Genomic DNA, 23,960 nt, shown 5'->3' on the forward strand with positions numbered 1-23,960 from the left:
TTTTGCTACTAATTGTGACTTTTTCCACCAAGATTCTTTTCTAAAACTCTTATGTGTAACAATTAACTCCTGTCTGGCCACATTCCACTCATTAGTGAACATCCCTGGAGGAGGCAATTGACCAAACTTGCAGCAGGCATGAACACCTACTGTGTGTGTGTGTGTTTTCCAAGCCAGTGTGTACAGTAGCTTATAGTTCAGTTGCCTGACAATCTAGTAGCCTCCTGGAAACCCAGTCTGGAAGACTCTCTCAGAGTGATTCAAGGCATAGTCTCTGGAATTAGGGAGGTGTGTTTTAAGTCCTGGCTCTTTTACTTACTGTTTGTGTGATGAAGAGTAAGAGGACCTCTCTGAAGCAAAATATTCTCTTCTGTAAAACAGATAATAACAACTGCTTTCATGAGAGTCAACTATTAAGTTTTTAGGAAACTTTAAAGACAGTTGTAACAGACAGCTATTATTAAAAATTGAACTAGGGGTCCAGAGGTATAGCTCAGTGGTAGAGCACATGCTTAGCATGTGCGAGGCCCTGAATTATTCAATCCCTAGTATCACACACACACACACACACACACACACACACACACACACACACACCAAAACACAAATTTAATCTATGTAAACTTACAATTAAATAAATACATCAAAATATACTAAATCCTCAAAACTCATAACTTTCTGATTTTCTTCTACTATTTGTTATTTTTATCTATGCTCAGGATTGGCAAACTATTTCATGGGTCAAGTCTGACCCACTAATTATTTTTACATGGCTCTCACAAGCTAAGAGTAATTTTAGATTTAAATAGTTAAGAAAAAATGAAGAGAATAATGTTTTATGGCACATAAAAGTTACATGAAATTCAAATTTCAGTGTCTATAAGTCAAGTTTGGAACACAGCAACTCATTTGTTATACATAACCTATGCCTTTTTATTGCTGCAATAGCAGAATTGAGTACTTGGAACAAAGAACTAATGGCCCACAAAGCCTAAATTATTTACCATCTGGCCCTTTACCAAAAAAAAAAAAAAAAAAAAAAAGGCCTCTGATACCTGATCTATGTCCATAAGGGTGGGCTCCTACACAATCTTCCCCCTCTCTACATTCAATAATATCAGTCATGTAGGAATATTTGTCCCATAAAAATTGACAATTGCTACAAGTCAGAGCTCATTTTTCTTTAGCCATAAAGTCAGTTATTAAATATTTACCAGCATATTACTATCCATTTTATTAGGTTTTGAGGGGGAATAAAAGTGGAAAGGAAAGTGTGTGCTGTGGCCAAGAGGTAACATTAGAAGAACTGGATCAGAGGAAGGGCATTGATTGGTCTGGCTATAATTAATATTGAATTGATAGAATCTGTTCAAGATCATGGGGTTGGTAAGAGGAGATGTAAAAGAGAGTTCCAGGTTTCTGGCTAATTGGGAACAGAGGTCAAGATTAGGAATGAAAGATGTGTAGAGTTGGAGACATCTATGGGACATTAAGATATGTGTGGGACTAAAAAGTGTGAAATGCAGGTCTGGATATTAGAGGAGCTGTTTGGATTGAAGAAAAAGATCACCATCATCCCTGATCAGCTGGTCATTGAAGCTCAGCTTGCTGCTCCTTTCTCTTTCCTCACAGCTTTCCAAACAAGTGACTCTTGTGAATTAATCAGTAGCATCACCTGCACAAACCTGGGCACTGATATCACTTTAAACTGTCATAAATATCTAAGTTGATCCTCACAGCAATTCTAATGTAATAATTAGGACAGATACTATTGTCCTCACATTACAGATGACCACCGTAAAAGAGGGTAGCAACATACAGATAGACATTGGGTCCTCTGACTGTTACTCCTCTCCACCACAGGGTCTCTTTTCAATGTTGCCTCTTACCTAGACTGAATTTTAAAAGAAGCGGTTACAAACCTAGACTCAATTGGTTCTGAGTTGGAGAGAAATAGTGAAGATATGTGTTCTTCATTATAAAGAGCTTGTTCCAAACCATCCCTGTTTCCCCCAAAACATGCATTTTTGAGTCTGCAATTAATAGAACAATATTCTAGTATTATGTCACTCTTTAAAACTCAAAGAATTATAATGCACCATTTCTAAAGAATTAGTAGAGACATTTGCTAATTTAATTACTTACCCATAGTTTTGTCTACAATTCAGACAATGTTACCTGTCTATTTTTTTTTTTTTTTTCTTTTTCTTTTTGGGACATAGGCTGACAGACTTCTTCGACTGCAACAAGCAGCTGAATTTTACTTGATGCAGGTTGTTGAAATTCATTCTTTTGTGGGCATTGTCAGTTTTGATGGTAAAGGAGAGATCCGAGCCCAGCTACAACAAATTAACAGTGATGATGACCGAAAGCTGCTGGTTTCACGTCTGCCTACCACTGTGTCAGCTGAAGCAGAAACCAGCATGTGCTCAGGGCTTAAGAAAGGATTTGAGGTACAGTAGAGTATACTAAGCTTCATCACCATCATTATTTTTTCCTCCATTTTTGTTTTTTTAATGTTCCTTCTGATTAGGGGTAATCTATTACCATGTGGTTACTCCAGCTTCAGTTATTAGAGAGCAAAAATGGATTATCCTTAAAATCCAGGACTACGTCTTGTTCACCATTGTGCCTTACAAAGCATGTAATGGTTGCTTGGTAAATGCTTATTGAGGGAATGGACAAACAAATGAATACAATGGACAAGAATGAGAGACTAAAAATCTGAGCAATTTTTAAACTGTTCCTGTTTATTCTGAGTCTATCCCAACTGTAGCCAGAGTAACCCCTGATTTTTCTAGTCAAAATGAGTATGTGTCTGACATTCAGGAATGTCAGAATCTCTCTAAACAAGCATCTGAGCTGCAGCCTGTGTCAAGCATCTGGTAGCAAACAAGACCTCAGGATGCCTATAGCCAAGTTATGTCTCCACCTAGACTGTCTACTGGAGTCTCCTGGTTAAAAAGTACTTAGAGGCTGGGGGTAGTTCAGTAGTAGAACACTTGCTTTGTGTGTCTGAAGCTTTGGATTCAATTCCCAACACCAAAACCACCACCAACAACCGATGCCTTTGTGTCACCCCCAGAGATTCTGATTTCATTGATCTGGCCGTGATCTGGCCATTAAAATTTTTTAAATATCCTTGTCTAATTCTCATATGTAGCCAAGGTTGAGAAACACTGCTCTAAGCATCTTAATTGTCACTTGCGGGTCTCAGAGGCAAGCTCTGGTACAGTAACGAAGCCCATATCCTCTACTGGGGACGCTGTTCTTAGCTATGGACACATCATGGTATTGGAACAGAAGTCCCCGCCCACAGTCAATGTGGCAGTGGCACATGGGGTGACGAGTGCTAAGATTGGGTGAGGTGAGGACCGAGTGGGGATGGCCCAGAGTGTGAGGATTCAAGGAGGACCTCCAAGATGCCTGTTTCCCACTCTTAAGTAATTTAGAATGAGAGTGAATGCTCCTGCTCAATAAGACAGTTTGAATATATTTCCTTTGAAATGACTGATACTCTATGTTCAGGTGGTTGAAAAACTGAATGGCAAAGCTTATGGCTCTGTGATCATATTAGTGACCAGTGGAGGTGATGAGCACATTGGCAACTGCTTGCTCACTGCACTCAGCAGCGGGTCAACCGTCCACTCCATTGCCCTGGGCTCATCTGTGGTGGGAAAACTGGAGGAATTATCACATCTTACCGGTAATAAATGTCTAAAAACTTATCTGCTAGAGCATGTCCTTTAAAATCAAATATTCAAAACATAACCATGAAGCTCACTTAATTAAAAAAAATACCAAAATTTTGCTGATTTCTTTATATTTTCCCTAGAATGTCCAAATTAAATGCATTCAATAAAAATATATTCATATAATTTCTTTGTTAAACCAGACTAAGGAGTATAATCATGGAGCTAAAAAACATGTTTAAAACTAACTGCACTAATGTCCATAATAAGGACAGGTACAGTATTGTGAGATACATATCCTTTTTAATTCTAGATGAAATACAGATAAATTTATCTCATATTCCTTATATTTGGTAAAATATGAGTATGCTGATTTGACCACTGAAAGTTAGGATTTATTGAATTATTTTTGAAAGTGATGTTTCAGAACATAAATGTAAATATGTAGCAATATAAATAGATAGCAATTACCCTAAGTTATCTAGGAATTGCAATGATTCCAAGACTATTCAATAAGTATTTGTTTAATTCTGACATAATGGGCAGAATTCTAGGCCTGGACAATACATCTGTGAACAGAGCAGAAAAAACTGAACCACACTTTGACCCACCTATCCCACTCCTTGGTCTATACCCCAAAGACTTAAAATCTGCCTACTACAGTGATGCAGCCACATCAATATTTATAGCAGCTCAATTCACAATAACTAAGCTATGGAACCAACCTAGATGTCCTTCAATAGATGAATGGATCAAGAAACTGTGATATATATATACACAATGGAATATCACTCAGCCTTAAAGGAGAATAAAATTATGGCATTTGCAGGTAAATGAATAGAGCTGGAGAATATCATGCTAAACGAAATAAGCCATCCCAAAAAACCAAAGGCTAAATGTTTTCTCTGATATGTGAATGCTGATCCATAATGGCGGGGGGGGGGGGCGGTAAATGGGGGAACTTTGGACTGGGTAGAGGGGAGTGGGAGGATGGAAGCAGGCAGAGGAGTGGGAAGGATGGTGGAATGAGATTGACATCATTACTCTAGGTACTCATACCATCACATGAATGGTATGACTGTACAACCAGAGAAATGAATAGTTGTGCTCCATTCATGTACAATGAATTTAAATGCATCCTGCTGTCATGTACAACTAATTAGAGCAAATAAAATAAAAGAAACAAAAAAACTACCAGCTAAGGCCACTTACCATGCAGCTATACAAGACATCACACAGGGAGTCAAGCTCCTACCTGAAACTAACACTCTAATACAAAGAAAGTTTGTTGGGAAAGGTCTAATATTTTTTGTATTTTATTTTATCCATTTTTATAGTTAATTTCCCAATGTCTATTTCAGGAGGTTTAAAGTTCTACGTTCCGGATAAATCAAACTCTAATAGCATGATTGATGCTTTCAGTAGAATTTCCTCTGGAACTGGAGACATTTTTCAGCAGAGTATGCAGGTGAATACTGTATTGATTTTTCAGAGGAGCATTTCCTCAATGTTGCATTTATTGATGAAGGGGGAGGGGAGCAAGGGAAATAGATGAATTGTGCTAATTGTTCCATTCACCTAATTACAGTATGTAACCATTTGTGTGTAGAAGGCTTTTTCTGAGCTCCTTGGTGTCACAAGAGCCAGGTGATGCCTGCACTTCTCTAGGAGCCATTTTCTATAATTACTACTTCTGTTTTTCTAAGTGTGTGAGAGTTACTTCTTCGTGGCTCAAAATGCAAGTAGAGGTGGGGGTGGGGTGAGGGCAAGGTTCCAGAAGAAAAATAAGAAACTATTTAGTTTCAGTTCCATGATAACTTCCCACCAACCAGATGGCATTTTACTTTTGCTTCTTTGCTAATTAAGCCATTTTTAAAAGGACCAAATTTTTTCTGATTATTTTAAAGATATTCTGGACATAACTGAATAATGTTTTGAACAGAATTTCATCTTCAGTTTCCTTACAGATGGTGAGTGAATCTCCCAAGTTAATGACTTGATGTAAACAATGAACTCAGTACATTGTTAGGAAATATTTAACATGAAGGTGATATGTATACAGTAAAGGCAATAACCACTTTGTTAGAAGTAAAAAAAAAAAAAAATGCCCCAAGACATATCATAATGAAGCTCTCTAAGGTTAAAGATAAACAGATGATTCACAAGGTAGCAAGAGAAAAACAATTTACACATAAGGTGTCTTACTTTGTCTGACAGTAGACTTCTTAGCAAAACCTTACAGGCCAAGAGAGTAACATGAGATGTCACGATATTGAAGGTAAAAACTTCAAAATCCTCTACCCAGCTTTAGAAATGAAGTTGCAAGATAAAAACATTCCCAAGAAATAGCTAAAAGGATATATGTCTACCAGAGTTGTCATAGGAAATGCTAACGGGAGTTCTTCAAACTAGGAGCTAGAGATGTTCCTGAGTAAGAGGAAAACATCAGAAGGTATAAAATTCACTGGTCATATGACTATACAGATGAATTTAGAATCCTCTAATATTGTAAACGTGGGACACAAACCATTCCTATCTGTAGTATGAAGGCTGAAATATAAAACATTTAATAATAGGTACATTAAGATAAGAGATAGGCAATATAGAAATATGTAAAATGAGATATCAAATACAAATTGTGGAATGGAATGGAGTATAAGTGTAGAGTTTCAATTATCTGTTTTTTTTTTTGTTTATTTTCTTGTCTTTATAACCGTATTATTTTGCTATCATTTCATAATAGCTTATTATCAAAAGATATATTTTGTAAGCCTCATGGTAATTACAAAGCAAAAATCTTTAACAGACATACCAAAAGTAATAAACGAGGAATCGGAACACACTAGTAGAGCAAACCACTTAACCTCAAAAGAAGACAAGAGAGAGAGAGAGAGGAAAAAAAAAAAAGAAAAAAATAGAAAACAAGTTACAAAATGGGGTAGTAAGATTTTACCTATCAATTACATTGATGTAAAAGGATTAAATTATCCAACTATAGGGCATAGGGTGATTAAATAGATTTTTTTTAAGAAGACCCAGTTATATGTTGCTTACAGGAAACTCATTTCACCTCTAAGGAAACAGACAGAATAAGGTATCCTATGCAAACTGAATCCAAAAGAAAGCAGGAGTACTTACATCACATAAGAGAGATTTTTAAACAAAAGTGATAAAAATAGATAAGCAATATCATTATATAATGATAAAAGGGTCAACTCAGCAAGAGGAAATAACAATCCTTAATATGTTCACACTTAATATCAGAGCACCCAAATACATGAAGCAAATATGAAGAGACCCAAAATGAGAGATAGACTCCAATACAAGACTAGAAGGGAATTTAATACCCTACTTTCATCAATCCAAACAGAAGATCAACAAGGAAACAGAGTTAAACTTCACCCTAATCAAATAAGCCTAACTGCTGAATGCACATACTTCTCAATAGCACATGGCACATCCAAGATATGATAGGCCATAGTGGAAAAGAATAGCCAGTCCAGAAGTAAATGCACACATCTATAACCAACTGATTTTCCTCAAAGGCACTAAAAACACTCATTGGAGAAAAGGCAATCTTTTCAATAAATGGTGCAGGGAAACTTGGATGTCCACATGCACAAATGAAACTAGACCTCTATCTCTCACCAGTTACTAAAATCAACTCAAAATGGATTAAAAGCTTGAATGCAAAACTTTTTTTGCCAAATTTACTTATTTATTTTCCACACTTTTTATTGGTTGTACAAAATGATGGAATTTGTTATTTCATATTCATATTGCACACAATATAACAATAAAATTTGGCCAATATCACTCCCCAGCATTATGAAACTACTAGAAGGAAGAATAGGCTAAATAATTCAAGACTTTGGAATGGCAAGAAGTTTTTGGACAAGATCCCCAAACCACAGGAAACAAAAGCAAAAAAATAGACAAATGGGATTACATTAAACTAAAAAGCTTCTGTTCAGCAAAGGGAAAAAATCAACAGAATAAAGAGACAGCTAGTGAATGGAAGAAATATTTGTAATATATATTTTTGACAAGAGGTTGATATCCAGAATATATTAGGGACTTCAAAAACTCAACAGAGAAATAAAAACTAGTAATCCAATTAAAATGGGCAATTGACTTAAATAGACAATTCTCAAAATAAGACAGGTACATAAAAAGGTGCTCAATATCACTAATCATCAGGGAGCTGAAAACCAAAGCCACAGTGAAATATCACATGTGTTGTTATCAAAAAGATAGAAGATCCCATATTTTGGCAAGGATCTGGAAAAAGAGAAACTTAGCACAGGGTTGATGGGAATGTAAATTAGTACAACTATTATTCAGACAGCTTGGAAGTTCTTAAAAAAATTGAAAATAGAACTGCCATATGATCCAGTAATCCCACCACTGGGCACATATCCAAAGGAAATGAAATAGGGATGTCAGATAGATTACTGGTACTCCCATTTTTTTGCAGCACTATTCACAATAGTATAAAAATGGAAACAACCTAAGCATTCATCAAGTGAAGAACAGTCAAAGAAAATGTGGTACATGTATACAATGGAACACTATTTAGCCATAAAAAAGAATAAAATCCAGTTATTTGCATCAACATGGATGGAACTGGGGATCATGATAGCAAATGACATAAACCAGGCACAGAAAGACAAGTGCCACATAATCTCACTCATAGGTGGAACATAAAAAAGCTGATCTCATAGAAGTTAAGGGTGTAGAGAGGCTGTAGAGAGTAGGGGAGAGGGAGAAATGGGAAGAGGTTGATTAATGGGTAGTAAGTTTCAGTTAGGAGTAAGAAGTTCTGCTGTGCTACTGCGTGGTAGGGTAACTATAGATAATGATGATGTGCAGTATATTTCAAACAACTAAAAGAAAGGGTTTTGAAAGTTTTCACCATAAAGAAATGATAAATTAGGAGATAAAATGTTTCACCTGAGTTAAACATTACACAGTATATACCTATATCAAAACATCATATGGTGCTCCATAAATAAGTATAATTTTTATGTTTATCAGTTAAAAATAAATTTAAATAAAAAAGATAAAGTAAAACTGTGAATTATAAATGACAATATATATTATAGACCACAAAGAGTTCTCTTGCTAATTCTCCAAAATCTTTATACCCTATTAACTTCCTCTTTAACATGTTATAAAATCAAATGTCAAAAAAAAATGAAAAAAAAACATGAAAAACAAAGTTACTATAAAATATTCTTCATATGGTCTCAAATTAGCCTTGACATTCCCAACATTGGCTGCTGCTCCTTATTGTTCACACATCATTAGACCCTCTAGGACAGGAGTCACCCCTAAAAACCCTTCAGCAGCCCACCGCCCAGCAGAGAGTGCAGCACACAAACACTTGTGAAATTGACTGGAACAAACAATCCACAATACCTTTGCTGCCATCCACCAATATGATTTTTCTAGGTTTGAGCAATTTTATAGCACTCCTAATTTTTTAATAAATGTAATTAAAAATTATTTACAGAGTTGTATCCATTGTGAATATCCAGTGAGTAGATGCAGGAACTCTAGTGTCAACCCACATGGGTTTTATCCTATTCCATGTTTTTGCTGTGTGACACTGGGCAAATTACTTCTCTTGGCCTCAGGCTTCTCATCTGTAAAATGTGAACAGCATTGTCTCATAAGGTTTTCATAAAGAACAGATGATACAATGTAAATGAAGTGTTTAGCACATTGCCAGGCACATGTATGCACTGTACATGTTATACACATTTGAACACATACAGATGCACACACTCGTATGAAGATAGTTTATTCAAATGGCTTATGATTGTGTTTAAATGTACCAAAACTCAATTTTCTTCATATTTAAATCTATAAAAATATCTGGATGTATATTTAAAAATTAAAACAATTTAAGTACATTCTCAAAATTTTTAAAAGTTTGTTATTATAATTGCTGATCTGAGGCCAATGTTGATTCTGATGAGAGATAATATGAGAACAGCTACATCATTCTTGAAAAAGAATAATGAAGTGATACTTGGATTAACTACAACAAAATATTTTAGAACCACTTATATAATATTTTGCTTTGGCAAAGTATTTTTATATGAAAAATTTATATGTCAAAATTAAATTTTTTATTCTAGCAAATTTATTTTTGTTTGTCAAAAAAGTATATATATAATCATTTCCCCCTTTTTACTAGTATATATATATATACTAGTAACTTTCACATATATATTCTTTTTAACAGCTTGAAAGTATGGGTGAAAATGTTAGACCTTACCATCAATTGAAAAACACTGTGACTATGGATAACAGCATGGGCAATGACACTATCTTCCTAGTCATGTGGCAGACCAGTGGTCCCCCTGAGATTGTATTACTTGATCCTACTGGAAGAAAATACTCCACAATTAATTTTATCATCAATCAAACTTTTCGGACAGCTAGGCTTTTGATCCCAGGAACTGCCAAGGTAGGTGTTATGAGGTTGTTTAAAATAACAACATTTAGTCAATTGACTTTCAATTGAATCACATTATTAAATGAAGTCCATAAAGGATATTTTGTTCTGATAAATCAAAACTTGGAATTTATGAAAATTCTTTGTGAACGTTAAAAATTTAAGAGGAGCAACTAAAGTTTAGAACTTTAAATATTGCATAAAAACTTCTAACTTCAACAATGGAAATTAATATTTCTCGTTTTTTTCTAGTTTTCATCCTTCTTTATGTAACCCATATGGACATACTTTTCTATATGCTTAGGAAAAATTCTCTACCTAGAACTTATAACATGAACAATGCAATACACATGTTTTTGAGCACCTACCATGTGCTGGGTTTTGTAGGTGCTTTACAATAAGATCCCGCAATAGAAGTAAGTACCCGGTACTATCAGAGCATACAGAAGGGTGGGAAGGAGAAATGCTTCCTGGAAGTGAGGACTTTAAAATGGATAAAATATGGGAAATAAAGAGGCCACAGAAAGGTTCAGAGAAAAAGAACATTGCTGTTCACAGAACTGCAAGTAGTTCAATATGGATGAACTTACACACGTACGTAGAGTAACACATACACTGGGAATGCAGGTGAAGGGAGGAGATGGGGAATGACGAGTCAGGTCAGCAAGGGCTTTGCAGGGCAGTAAAGGGAAGAGGGGCTCAAATCCTGGTGATGAAGGGGAACCACTGAAAGTCCTAAGCAGGGCACTGGATTGATTAGATCGGCTCTTGTACTGCCTGAACTCCGTGCCTTATCACACACAATATCCCTGTCCCCGTGCTGTTGGCAGCCTCTCAACTGGCCTTGACTCTAACTGGCATCCCTCCAATTCATTCTTCACCTCTATCAGAGGGATCATCCTGAAGGGCAAATCTGATCAACCTGTCTTGACCCTCCTGCCAAATACTTTATGCTCTGATCCTACTGAACTTTTCTGCAGTTCATTGTATTCCTTTCACATCTGAGCACAAGGGTTGATGCTATTCTTTTTTCTTGCTCCATTTGCCTGACCCCTTAGTCTGGATTAGGTGCCCTGTGACCAAACACCGAAGAAATCTTTTTGATGTGGAGATTCCTGCCATTCATCTGTTACTAATGTTATGATTCCAAAACAAGAACAGATAGATAGGTGATCTCAATGCTTAAATCAGACTTCACTAGAAAATGGCAGAGCACATGAATTCCAACAAAGAAGGCTGTACAGGTGATGGCATCTCAACTCCCCACCCTCAAGGTCTTAGATGTATGATTTAAAATTAAGTGTTCATTTTTCTCCCTCACACTTTATAAAACAAAAACCCTTTGTTTGCAGCCTGGGCACTGGACATACACCCTGAACAATACACACCATTCTCCTCAGGCCCTGAAAGTGACAGTGGCCTCCCGCGCCTTTAGCTCTGCTGTGCCCCCAGCCACTGTGGAAGCCTTTGTGGAAAGAGACAGCACCTATTTTCCTCATCCCATGATAATTTATGCAAATGTAAAAAAAGGGTTTTATCCCATTCTTAATGCCACTGTCACAGCGACGATTGAGCCAGAGATTGGAGATCCTGTCATGCTGAAACTTTCTGATGATGGAGCAGGTAATCAGGAATGTCATGGTGCTTTACAGGTCACAAGAGTTGCCGTGTATGGTGAAATTGCACTGATACAAGCTTATCTTTAAATTTCTTTAATTCAAGTGTTTTTGTTTTTCTTTTTCAATCTTCTCAAATTCTCATAGAATCATTGACAAACTGAATAGCTGCAGGCTAACTTGAGAAAACAGTCCCTGTGAGGCTCTTCAGAGTGACTGTGCCTTGATTGCCAAAAGATGGGAGGAAGCCACTGAACCCCTTGGTCTTGGCTTCCATATGGCCAGTGACGCCAGTCGCTATTGCTTCATGGGGTCATGAATGAACAGAATTGTTCATCCTTATGACGTGCCTGTGTTTCTCTCAGAGTAACCAGCTTTACTTTTTCACTGCAATAATTAGACCGGTGGGTTGGGGAGATAGCTCAGTCGGTAGAGTGCTTGCCTCGCAAGCACAAGGCCCTGGGTTCGATCCCCAGCACCTCAAAAATAATAATAATAATAATAATAATAATAATCAGACCGGACAGCTAAAATAGAAAATGAAAACTCAAGAAGGGATGAAGAAGGGATGTGCAGTGACAGTTAAGCCATATTTTCCCTTTGGACCCAGTTGTGAAGAAAATATTGGAAATTGAACTGCGACTCATGACATGGCTCTGGACTATTCTTTGGCCAGGTAGTTGGGTGGATGAGAGGACACAGCACATCTCTGGCACCGTCAGAGGCAGTGCCTTTGATGTGTGTGACTTGGTCCCAAGAAGACCATGCCAGCAGGTTAGTGGAATCAAAATAGAGATATCCCCACCACTGGGAATACAAAGTAAAACAAAAAAAAGCTAATTCAAAGCTCTTGTTCTGCATAAATGGAATTCAGAGCCCCTTATTATACAATATGGACAACAGAGCATCCAACCAGGCAAACAGCAGCATTTGGACTCTTTCTGACTAAATTTTAAGACTCTTTTCTTGTTCCTCATTTCCTGTTCCCTATTCTGTTCTTTTCCTAAACTGAATTCTCAGAATGATAATAGACCTTACAGTCTATATTGGTATTCCCAAATATTTAATCTGCTAATAAAATTACATGCCTTTGCTCTGTTATTTTAAAGTTAATTTTTTTCCAAGACTCTTGGTTTGGCAGTCCTTTAGTAGAGCAGCTTACCATTGCAATCATGTATGACATTTATGAATAAAGTTCATTCAGAGGACTGTAGTTCAATTTCATCTCAGAGGGATACCAGAGAAGTTTTCTTGTTTGCCTGTTGGAATGGAGACAAATGAACATCTCGTGTTCTGATTGCTTATGCATGGCCTAAGTTTTCATTTTGTTATGTACAGTCCAAATATGCACTTTACAGAATGTTTCTTTTTTGCTCCAGCCTGTAAACTGGCCTGGAGAACAGATACTGTTCTCTTAGGGAAAATTACCTGATTCAGTTCAATAGGCTTTTATATTTATTTCTTGAATCATTTCATTTGTTTGAAAAATACTGCTTAGATCATCAAAGAGTAAATTTAATCTTCATCCCAACACTGAACACACATGTGCATAGTTGTCTAATACTTTCTGTAATAGAAGCAATATTTATCTGAGAAGCAAAATTAATGAACAATAATAAAATTATACTCACAAAATGCTTTATAATTTACAGTGTACTTTCTCATACATACTCTCAGGTAACTATCCTGACAACCCTGTATGATAAGTTATCCCCATTTTATAGATAATAAAAGTGAGATATTAAGCTTCAAAGTTACTAAGTGGCAGATCTACACCTTAAAGCCAGCCTTCTTAACTCCCAAGCCAATGTTCTTTCCCCTTTTCTTTCTACCCCAGTGATTAAAAGGTGGCAGTGGTGAATTTGTGATGGAGAGATTTTCCTTCGAATTTCTGAACAATGATAAGCCATCTTATTAGTCATTAAATCACTAATAATTTTATTTCCAATAGAAAAAAATTTCTAAATCTACCCTTGATAATAAGATGTTTAGCACTTCTTTTACTTAAATATACTATACTTTTTTTCCTGTTAAGGAGCCTACCTCTGCAGTGGGGAAGAGGAAGATTCTACAGCACTTTATTAATGGTATAATGCTGGGATTCAGGGCCAGGAGTGTGGTGTGAGAACTGAACTGACCTGTAGGGATGGACAAGCTGCTTGCCCAATAAGGCCACCTGCACTTGAATGATGAATGTGACTTGTACTTGGGCTAAGCTGGTGGTCCCCCTGCCACTCTGGGGTCTAGGTATTCCTGCCATTCAGTCATGGACTTGACTCTGAATTGAACTGCTCTCTGAGGATCAGTGCAAAAGGAAGGGAGCCTAGCACTGGCAAAGCTTTCAGCATGCCCCGTGGAGCATGGCACTGTGGACAGAACCAAAGCTGCCAAACTCCAGGTCATCGATCCCCTTAGAATCTAGAACAGTTCCATGTACTCTCTAATGAGGAAATTAAGCAATTCCATATGATTTTATCAAGCAACAGTTTTTTAAAAAAATTTTTTCAACAGATGTTCTTAAACAGTTTCAGTTCATTCACAAACTTAAAATTGCATGAAAATGTGTATATGTGCATACATATTTATTTCTTAGGAGTAGAGTAGCTATTATTTCAAAAGAGTTTGTGACCATAAATAAGTTTTAAACTGTGCTTGGTTTCTATGGAAGACTAGGATCAATTTTCAATGATAGGAATGAAAGCTTTAAAGATGATTTTTAAGTGTTTCATTAAAACTTCAGTAGGTATAGCTCACTCACCTTTAGAAAATAAGTTTTCAGAGGCTAAGGGATCACAGGAAGAAATTATGGGGACTAGTTTTTACCTGATTTAAAAAAATATAGTAATAATCATGATAACAGATGCTAAAATGAAAAGAATAAGGAGAAATGTTATTTCAGTAGCATATTATTAGCAATCAACTGTGATGACGTGTTGACATTGAATTTTTTGTTTATATATACAGGTGCTGATATTATAAAAAATGATGGAATTTACTCGAGGTATTTTTTCTCCTTTGCTGTAAATGGTAGATATAGCTTGAAAGTGCATGTCAATCATTCTCCCAGCATAAACACCATAGCCTCTATCCCAGGAAGTCATGCTATGTATGTACCAGGTTACATAGCAAATGGTAAGAATAATTAGTACTGTTAATTTGAGTGTGTGTGTATTGGGGGAGCAAGGAGGGAGGATGAAAAAGGGAGAGAGGTGTGAAACAGATGGAATTTCAAAACTCTTTGTACTTTTATCAATATAGTATGTTGACTATCTTCTCAATACTCCGTGATTCTTGGCCGTGGATAATAGATAATAAATCATTCCCATAGACCACTTCTACCTTCATTTTAGTAATTACTTTGACCTCTTTCTTGTGATCATTTCATCAGAATTAGTAAGAGATAAAAAGGCTTATTGAGATTTCTAAGTTCTGGCTCCTATATTTCCCCTGGAGAGGTTTAGGCAAGAGAAACAAGAAAAGTTTTTAGCAGCTGAAAGAAGGAAGCAAACGATCCAGATAATCTACAGAGGAAATGAGTTTCTGAATAAGTACAAGCTTGGATTTACAACTGAGTGATTCCTAAAGGGGTTCTGTTTTTCTGTCAGACAAAAGTGCCAAATAAATAGAAGATATGTATTAAAAAAAATAAACACCATTATTTTAGTTCCTAATGGGTAATAAGAGTTAAAATATAACAAACAGAAACGAATGATGCTCTAGACTCTCTAAAAACAATTTCAAAACTGATTTTATGATTATTATTTATGTACTTCAACGGTTATAATCAATCACTTGGACTATTCCATAACATGATTCTATAACTTTTTTGTTCAGTGTGTACTTCCCATTAGAAATTAATCAAGATGCTACACTGGATTTGCATCTCCTGGTCTTGTTTGTGTTTCCTCACACATAATTCACTCTCATCTGTATTTAAAATAACTTGAATTATTTCAAAACCAATTTGCAAGGTAACATGGTTTAATGCATAGGTATGATTTAATATCTAGATGTAATAGTTTGTTTCAAAATAGATATTCCCTTTGTTAATTTAAATGTAATATTTTTGAAGGCCTACTAAGCTTAGGAACTTGGGATACCAAATAGAAGAGCTGATTCTTATCAAGGAGTTTTGGGCAACTGACTGATCTGTGTATCTCTCTAAAACCCATGAGTTTAGAGGATGCAAATATCAGTATAGTGAGATTAGAAATGTTCAACTATGGCTTTCTGCATACTTTATATAGCCCTTAAGATGCAAAAAAAAAAAAAAAAAAAAAAAAAAAAAAAAAAAAGGGATTCCCTTGCCATGCCTACTTGTGAACAGCATTCACTTTCTCAGCTCTCCTTGGACACCCACTTCTCTGACAAATGGGAGCTGCTCTATTTTCACACCATCAAATGTCCAGACACAGCAGCATCTGCCCCCTTCCTTTTCTCTCCCAAGTCTCTGCAGGATCCACTCTGGATTCCACCCAGGGGCCTTGAGAACTCTTCCTCACACAGTCACAGGCTACTGTCCTCTCTGAGCATCATTCAAGTATGTTTTATTACCTCACATATTAAAAAAAAGTTATAGGTCACCTCCCAGCTACCGTTCACTTCTCTATTCCCTGTCATCCTGTCCCTTGAAATTAATCAAAACCCACTGACTGTACTTTCTTTTTTTTAATTATATTTTGATTCATTGTACACAAATGTGATACAACTTTCATTTCTCTGGTTGTACATGAAATAGAGTCACACCGTTTGTGTAATCATACATGTACATAGGGTAATGATGTTTGTCTCATTCTATTATCTTTCCTTCCCTCTGCTCCTTCCCCACCCCTCATTTCCCTCTACACAATCCATCCTTCCTCCATTCTTCCCTTACCCACCCCCCAGTTATGTATCATCATCCACTTATCAGAGAGATTATTTGGTCTTTGGTTTTTGTGATTGACTTATTACACTTAGCATCCATTTACCTGCAAATGTCATAATTTTATTCTTCTTTATGGCTGAATAATATTCCATTGTGTATGTATACCACAGTTTCTTGATCCATTCATCTATTGAAGGGCATCTAGGTTGGTTCCATAGCTTAGCTAATGTGAATTAAGCTGCTATCAACATTGGTGCTGCTGCATCACTGTAGTACGCTGATTTTAAGTCTTTGGGTATAGGCCAAGGAGTGGGATAGCTGGGTCAAAGGTGGTTCCATTCCAAGTTTTCTAAGGGATCTCCATACTGCTTTCCAGAGTGGTTGCACCAGTTTGCAACCCCACCAGCAATGTATGAGTGTACCTTTCTCCCCACATCCTCACCAACACCTATCGTTGCTTGTATTCTTGATAATCGCCATTCTAATTGGGGTGAGATGGAATCTTAGGGTAGTTTTGATTTGCATTTCTCTTATTACTAGAGATGTTGAACATTTTTTCATATATCTGTTGATTGCTTGTAGAGCTTCTTCTGTGAAGTGTCTGTTCATTTTCTTAGCCCATTTATTGATTGGGTTATTTGTGTTCTTGGTGTAGAGTTTTTTGAGTTCTTTATAGATTCTGGAGATTAGTGCTTTATCTGAAGTGCATGTGGCAAGGATTTTCTCCCACTCTGTAGGCTCTCTCTTCACATTGTTAATTGTTTCCTTTGCTGAGAGAAAGCTTTTTCGTTTGAATCTATCCCATTTATTGATTCCTGCTTTTATTTCTTTTGTTTTGGGAGTCAGGGTAAGGAAGTCTGGTTCTAAACTGACATGATGAAGATTTGGACCAGTTTTTCTTCTATTTGGTGCATAGTCTCTGGACTGTACTTTCTCACCTACAATTCACTACTCTCCTTGTCACAATATGGCTTCCACTCAAATCATTCCACTGGAATTGCTCTGCCTCTAGTTGCCAATGACCACCTGCTGCCAAGTCCAGAGGACACACTCCAGTTCTCATCTTCCCTGATCTCAGCAGTGTCTGGTAGCAGATTGAGCTCTTCCTTGCTGTTTCCTGGTTTCCATGATACCACAGTCTCCTGGTTACCTTTTTTTTTTTTTTTTTGTTACTGTTGTTTTCTTAAAATTTTTTTTTTTCATTTTTGTGATTTGTTGTACGTGACAGTAAAATGCATTTGTACATTCTGATAGATCATGCATAAATGGAGCGCAATCTCCCACCCTGCTGATTATATGTATTGTAGGATCACATCAGTCTTGCAGTAGTATATGCACATGAGGTAATAATGTCTGTTTCACTCCACTATCATTCCTACCCCTGTGCCTCGTCCACTCCCTTATCTCTCCTCTCCTTAATCTAAAGTACCCCTATTCTTCCCTGTCCTCCACTTATTGTAAATTAGCATTCGCATATCAGAGAAAACATTTGTCTCCTCCTGGTTACCTCTTATTCTTTGGAATTTTTTTTCAGCCTTTTTTCTAGCTCCTCCTTTTCTAAAGGAGCTTAATCCTAATTTTTTCATTCTACTGTCTGGAGCCACAGTGCTGAACTGTGACTTTGAGCAAGTTACCTAGCTTCTGAGAGTCTCAGTTTTATCTATATAAAAAAATGGGGGCGATAACTACACTTCTCATAGTTTTGCTGAGAAAAACTAAATATTTGACATGCACGAGGTACTTAAAAAAGTGCCTGGCCCATAGTAAATATTCAATATATACTACTTATCATTAGGCTTAAATTATTATTAGGTGATCTCTTTAATCCACATGGCTTTAATAATATGTACATGCCATGTCCTCCAAATTCATAATTTCAAAATTATTAAATCTAGCCCAAACCCCTTTTTGAGCTTGAAATTCATAGATAACAGACTCTTTGGTATTTTACAAGAGTTATAAACCATTTTACTTAATTTTGGTCTCTTTCTCCTGGGAGCTATTTTTTTAAATCATCTTTATCTCCTTCACTGTTCCACATATAAATCTATTATCAACTTTTGTTGGCTTTGTCTCCAAAATACATCTTGAAACCTTTCTCACCTCCTCTCACTGCTCTTGCCTGTCCTAAACTGCCATCTTCTCTCATCGGAACTATTGATGGTTCTCTGAGTGTCCCTCTTGCTGGCCGTACTTTACTCCAGTCTCTACAGAACAGCCAGAGGGACCTATCACATTGGCCTACAAAGTCCAGCATAAGTTTCTGCCCTGTCTCATCTCAGACTATTCTCTCCCCTCTTTCTGTTTTGTTTTCTTTTATTTATTGATTGATTGCCGTGCCGAGGATGGAATCCAGCGCTTCACATATACTACTTACTCCAGCACTCTACCACTGAGCTCTATCCAATCCCCTTTCCTTTCTTTAATTTAGTTTTTCTACCTTGCCCAGCTCTTGCATACCTCAGAGTTTTCACCCAAGCTTGTCCCTTTACCTGGGACTGACTTTTTTTTTAACCTCTGCTCTTTACAGGACTGATCTCTCAACCTTTAGGAAAACTTCAAATGTCATTTGCTTGATATCATTTTAAATTATGGACTCAAGCTATTTTCTTTGACAGCACTCTGCCCCTTTGCCTTCTTTCCTCATCACGATTATAAATGTGTGTGTACTAATACGATTAACCCAACTGAGAATTCCATGCAGGATTCTGTTTTGTCTGTGATTACTGGCATAGCATATGCCCTCAATAAATACTTAAGGAGTGATGAATGGATGCATGAATGAATTAATGGATACATAAACTCAGTTATTCTAAAGAAGTGGTTTAAAAAGCTTTTTAAAAGTCTCTTAATAATCTGTTAAGAACAAGCTGTTCAGGAGATTTGTAATTCGTTGTTTGGGCTATTCTTTTCTTTTATATCTTAGGTAATATTCAGATGAATGTTCCAAGAAAACTAGTGCACAGAAGTGAGGAGGAGAAAAAGTGGGGCTTCAGCCGAGTTAGCTCAGGGGGCTCCTTTTCAGTGATGGGAGTTCCAGCTGGCCCCCATCCTGATGTGTTTCCACCATGCAAAATTATTGACCTGAAAGCTGTAAAAATGGAAGAGGAAGTGACCCTGTCTTGGACAGCACCTGGAGAAGACTTCGATCAGGGGCAGGGTATGTTTGCTGGTTTCATTATGTATTTTTCTACAAGACAGTATTTCTAATTACTATGCCAAAGGTTAGTTGGGTGAAAATAGCTTTAGGGTTTGGAGTTGAAAAAACTACAGGTTGCCATAAAAAGTCTGCTGCCCCAGGAGTGAATAAACCCTGGTAGACTCACTGGCACTAATCACACAGAAATCTTCACTGGGGACATAAACACCACACATTTAAGGTGGTCTATTCAGCAGAAATGGGCTCTGCATTACAGAGCATGTGTTTCCAAAAACTGGAAGTGACTAGTTTTCTGAAAATTCTCCAGTGAATATTTATTCCTGTGTTTATAAGTCAGGTTTAGGGAACTATTTCCTATGACTTATGCAAATCTTGGTGCATTTTCCTCTCCCACTTCTGGCCATCATTTTTGTTACAGAGGTTGAGAGTAGTCCTCAGATTTGGGTCCTCCCTGCCCATTCTTGGGTGCACCTTGATGGCACCCCTTCTACTTTCCCTTTCTAAGGACCATGCTAACTTCCAGGCCTCCACCTACTTCATCTTTTTCCTAATTTTTACCTGATTGGCACAACACCATTTATTAAGAAATATTTGTAGACCCCCACCATTAATTTGAATTTTACCTTTATCATATGCTAACTTCCTGAATATATGGATCTATTTTTTAAATATGTCTATCATATACTAGTGCCAGTATTTGAGCTATGGAGGCATTATGGCATTTTTATAACTAGAAGGATTAGTTCTCCTGAACTGCTATCTTTCAGACTTTGTATGACCATTTTATCATTTGTTTTCCATATAAACTTTACAATAAACTTCACTAGTTAAAGCAAGAACCAGAGACACTTTTAATAAAATCACATAAAATTTCCATAACAGATTAGAGAAAAATAACATTTTTATTATGTTACATCCTGCTTTCAAAAAACACAAGTGCTCATGCCCAGGTTTTAGTATGGGCTTTTATGAAATGTTTTAAAATTTTGCTCTTATTCTTATTTCTTTTTATGTTTATTCCTAAACATTTTTACTTTTTATTGCTATTCTCATTAGTCATTTCTAATAAGCTAGAAAACTTCTCAAAGTGACTTAACACCTCTATTTATGCTTTTAATTTCAGCTACAAGCTATGAAATAAGAATGAGTAACATCCTACAGCATATTCAAGATGACTTTAACAATGCCATTTTAGTAAATACATCAGAACTAAAACCTCAACAAGCTGGCACCAGGGAGATGTTTACATTCTTACCCAAACTTTTCATAAACGGACCTGGACATCAACCTGATGGAGAAACACAAGAAAATCACAGAATTTACGTGGCCATGAGAGCAATGGATAGGAACTCTTTAAAGTCTGCTGTATCTAATATTGCCCAGTTATCTTTGTTTATTTCCCCAAACTCTGCTCCTGTACTAGGAAGAGATTCTCTTATATTGAAAGGAGTTTTAATAGCAATAAGTTTGATAGGAATCATTTGCCTTATTATAGTTGCAATGCGTTATACTTTAAACAGGAAAAAGAGAGCAGACAAGAAAGAGAATGGAACAAAATTACTATGAATGAATATATAGAGTACTTTCCTTCTTAGATAAAAGCCCCATGGCCTTTGCACTTTGCAAATATACACCCTCAAAGTAAAATTAACATAAAACTATATTAAAATTCATTATGTTTTTATACAATGCAGATCTTATTTTTACATAGTTATTGGACATATTTTCATAATAGTCATTTTCAGAGATGAGTTAGAAAACCCTTAGGCTTCAGGAAAATAACATTAATTATTTTTCAAGGTAATGTCTTTAAAGGTAAATGCAAGGGCAGAGTTGAATCAGAGTCAAGAAAAGATGGTTTTATTGAAGTGGAAAAATAATTCCAAGTACAGAAATAGGAGTTAGGTCTGAATTATGCAGTGTAACTGTCTATATGAGGCAATTGTTTACTTTGATTAATCTTTCATTTTTCCTTATCTGTGCAGAGCAGTTTGCTTGTTTATGACTGACACTCAAGCTACATCTTATATGTGAAACCACTACTATAAAGTTCTTTATCTCTTGCCATTTGGTTAAATGCAATACAGATCAAATCCCACCACTAATGTTCAGAGATCTTTTTTTCACAGTAAGAGGTAACCTTAAAATGTGGCTTTTATCCTTGTCTCTTCATACTGGTTTTCTAACAAAGATCTATTGAATTTATTGTTTATAAGTTTCTACTCCCATCAAAGTGGCTTTCCAAGTTATTGCCTTGGGAACAATTGAATGAAAATGGTTTTATCTTTCATAGACTTTAAGGAATGAAAGTCATTATTCTGTGCCTATTTTAATACATATATAGAGCATACACTTTTATTCTATTTCAACCAAAGAAGAGGTCATGGGGAAGAGACTGACCTTTGGAAATGACTATCATATTCTATCCTGTGGCTAAATAAGAGTCTAGAATCCTTTCTCCATCTAGGGCAGGGGAAAAGGGCAGTACAGACCACAACAAAATAAAAATCTCTTTTCACCTAACTTTACTTTCTCTCAGTTTTTAAAACAGTACTGACTAAAGAGCTTAAAATTTTATTGAATAAATATGAGTAATAGTGTAGAAGAGGTCTTGGTTTTATAACCAGGACCAATTAAAAATGAAAATTAGATCAGTTTTTGGTAGTAGGGAGGGAAATGTGGTGAGTTGGGACTGGAGGAGAATGTTTGAAGAGGGACTCAGCAGGGATGGAGAGAAAGCAACCATCAAATCTCTCTGCCCAGGCTACCTGCAGATAATTTACACAGCAGCCCACATCTGACCTGTTACCTTCTGAGTCTCATGGTGCCTCAGTCTTCAAGGAAGGAGCCTCAAGATTCTAGCAGTTCCCAGCTTGACACTCAGTCCCTCCTCCCTCTATTGCTATTACACCCACTAGTCTGGAATTTGCTTCTCTGTGGTTTAAAACAGAGCTAGTAAAATACAGAGTCAGGTCTCTGATGGGTTTCAAGTCCTCATATATTTTCCTTCTTTTACAGACATAAAGAAACAGTTAAATGAGTAATCAAAGCTCTGTGCTGGTGAATGCAGAGCTATACAAAGTAGAGCCAGGTTCCTGGACTGCTCCTTTACTCTGCCTATTTAAGAAGATGCCAGAATTAGGCCTTAAAATTCTTAACTATTTTAAGATCAATTAACAGGGGAGAGAATCTAGCTTTAAAGTAACTTGATTGATTTGCTCCCCCCGCCCCCCGCCCCTTCTGCTGTGTCTGTGGAGGAATGGAACAAATAGACTTCAGTCTAGGACTTAGTTAAGTGTAAGAGAGAAAAGTAAGGGATAGCAAAGATGTAAATGTCATGAACAAACATAACAGGAGAGAAAGTGTAATTTCATGAAGGGGGTCAATGTAGGAAGATGCTGATTTAGAGATCCCAGCAATCAATAGGATGGAGTCATTGTAAAGGCCCTGATGTTCAATAAGAAGAATAGAGAAGAACTGAGCCAAAGAGAACGAGGAACTAAGAAGTGTTAGTTACCAACTTGAGAATAATGTTGGGACGCAACATGAATAATAACATCATTGAAGGTTTGACCATGGTTTGCAAGAGCAGGAAAAAAGTGAACTAGAAGCTCAGTTATCTGAGAGAAGGAAGAGAAGTCAAAGGAATGAAGATAATAGAGGAAAGTATTATTGCCCTTAAATGCCAGAATAGACTTTGTTCTGTAGTAGATAGAAACTTGTTCTGGAAATTGAAAAGGACATTTTCCCATGTTTTCCCCAACTCTTTTAGTGATAGTAGATAGAGTAAGATTAAATCTCAATGAGAGATAGAGAAAAGTAGGAGAGAGGAGATTTTTCAATGGCTGTTGATGTAGCTGGCACATTGAGCAGGTGGTTGTTTTATGTGTCCCCCAAATACCTTTGTACTTGCATGTCAATTATCATAAGATCTATAAAAATGTATGTTTGCTTACACTTTATCTTTTGATACAATGTAATTATTCTTGGAAGAGCTGATCTCTATATACTCATTAAAAAATATGACAAATCCAACAGCAATAATGGTAGAGTTGCTCCCAAGCAGCTAATCTTTTGCTGATAACAATTATAACTCTGGACAAAATTTACCTTCCTGAAGACACAAGACACACAGTTGGTAGAAATTGGAGGAGATACG

At 36.5% G+C, this 23,960-nt stretch overlaps 1 protein-coding gene across 4 annotated transcripts in view; it reads left to right on the forward strand.

Annotated features, from left to right (window-relative positions):
• Positions 1-23,756, forward strand: part of CLCA2 (chloride channel accessory 2) — a 42,332-nt gene extending 18,576 nt beyond the window's left edge. Inside the window, exons 7-14 of one of the 4 annotated variants that reach the window (XM_079139547.1) lie at positions 2,223-2,453; positions 3,529-3,706; positions 5,054-5,160; positions 9,946-10,170; positions 11,511-11,781; positions 14,739-14,906; positions 19,568-19,801; positions 20,925-23,756. In XM_079139547.1, the coding sequence (XP_078995673.1) occupies positions 2,223-2,453; positions 3,529-3,706; positions 5,054-5,160; positions 9,946-10,170; positions 11,511-11,781; positions 14,739-14,906; positions 19,568-19,801; positions 20,925-21,367 (1,857 nt within the window). In that variant the 3' untranslated portion in view covers positions 21,368-23,756. Of the gene's footprint in view, positions 1-2,222; positions 2,454-3,528; positions 3,707-5,053; positions 5,161-9,945; positions 10,171-11,510; positions 11,782-14,738; positions 14,907-16,116; positions 16,310-19,567; positions 19,802-20,924 lie in introns of those variants that run through there. The other 3 variants (XM_079139549.1, XM_079139550.1, XM_079139548.1) reach the window with 3 other exon arrangements.
• The last annotated feature ends 204 nt before the right edge of the window (positions 23,757-23,960 follow it).

The sequence above is a fragment of the Sciurus vulgaris genome (assembly GCF_902686455.1).
Source record: "Sciurus vulgaris genome assembly, chromosome: 1".
NCBI lineage: Eukaryota > Metazoa > Chordata > Mammalia > Rodentia > Sciuridae > Sciurus > Sciurus vulgaris.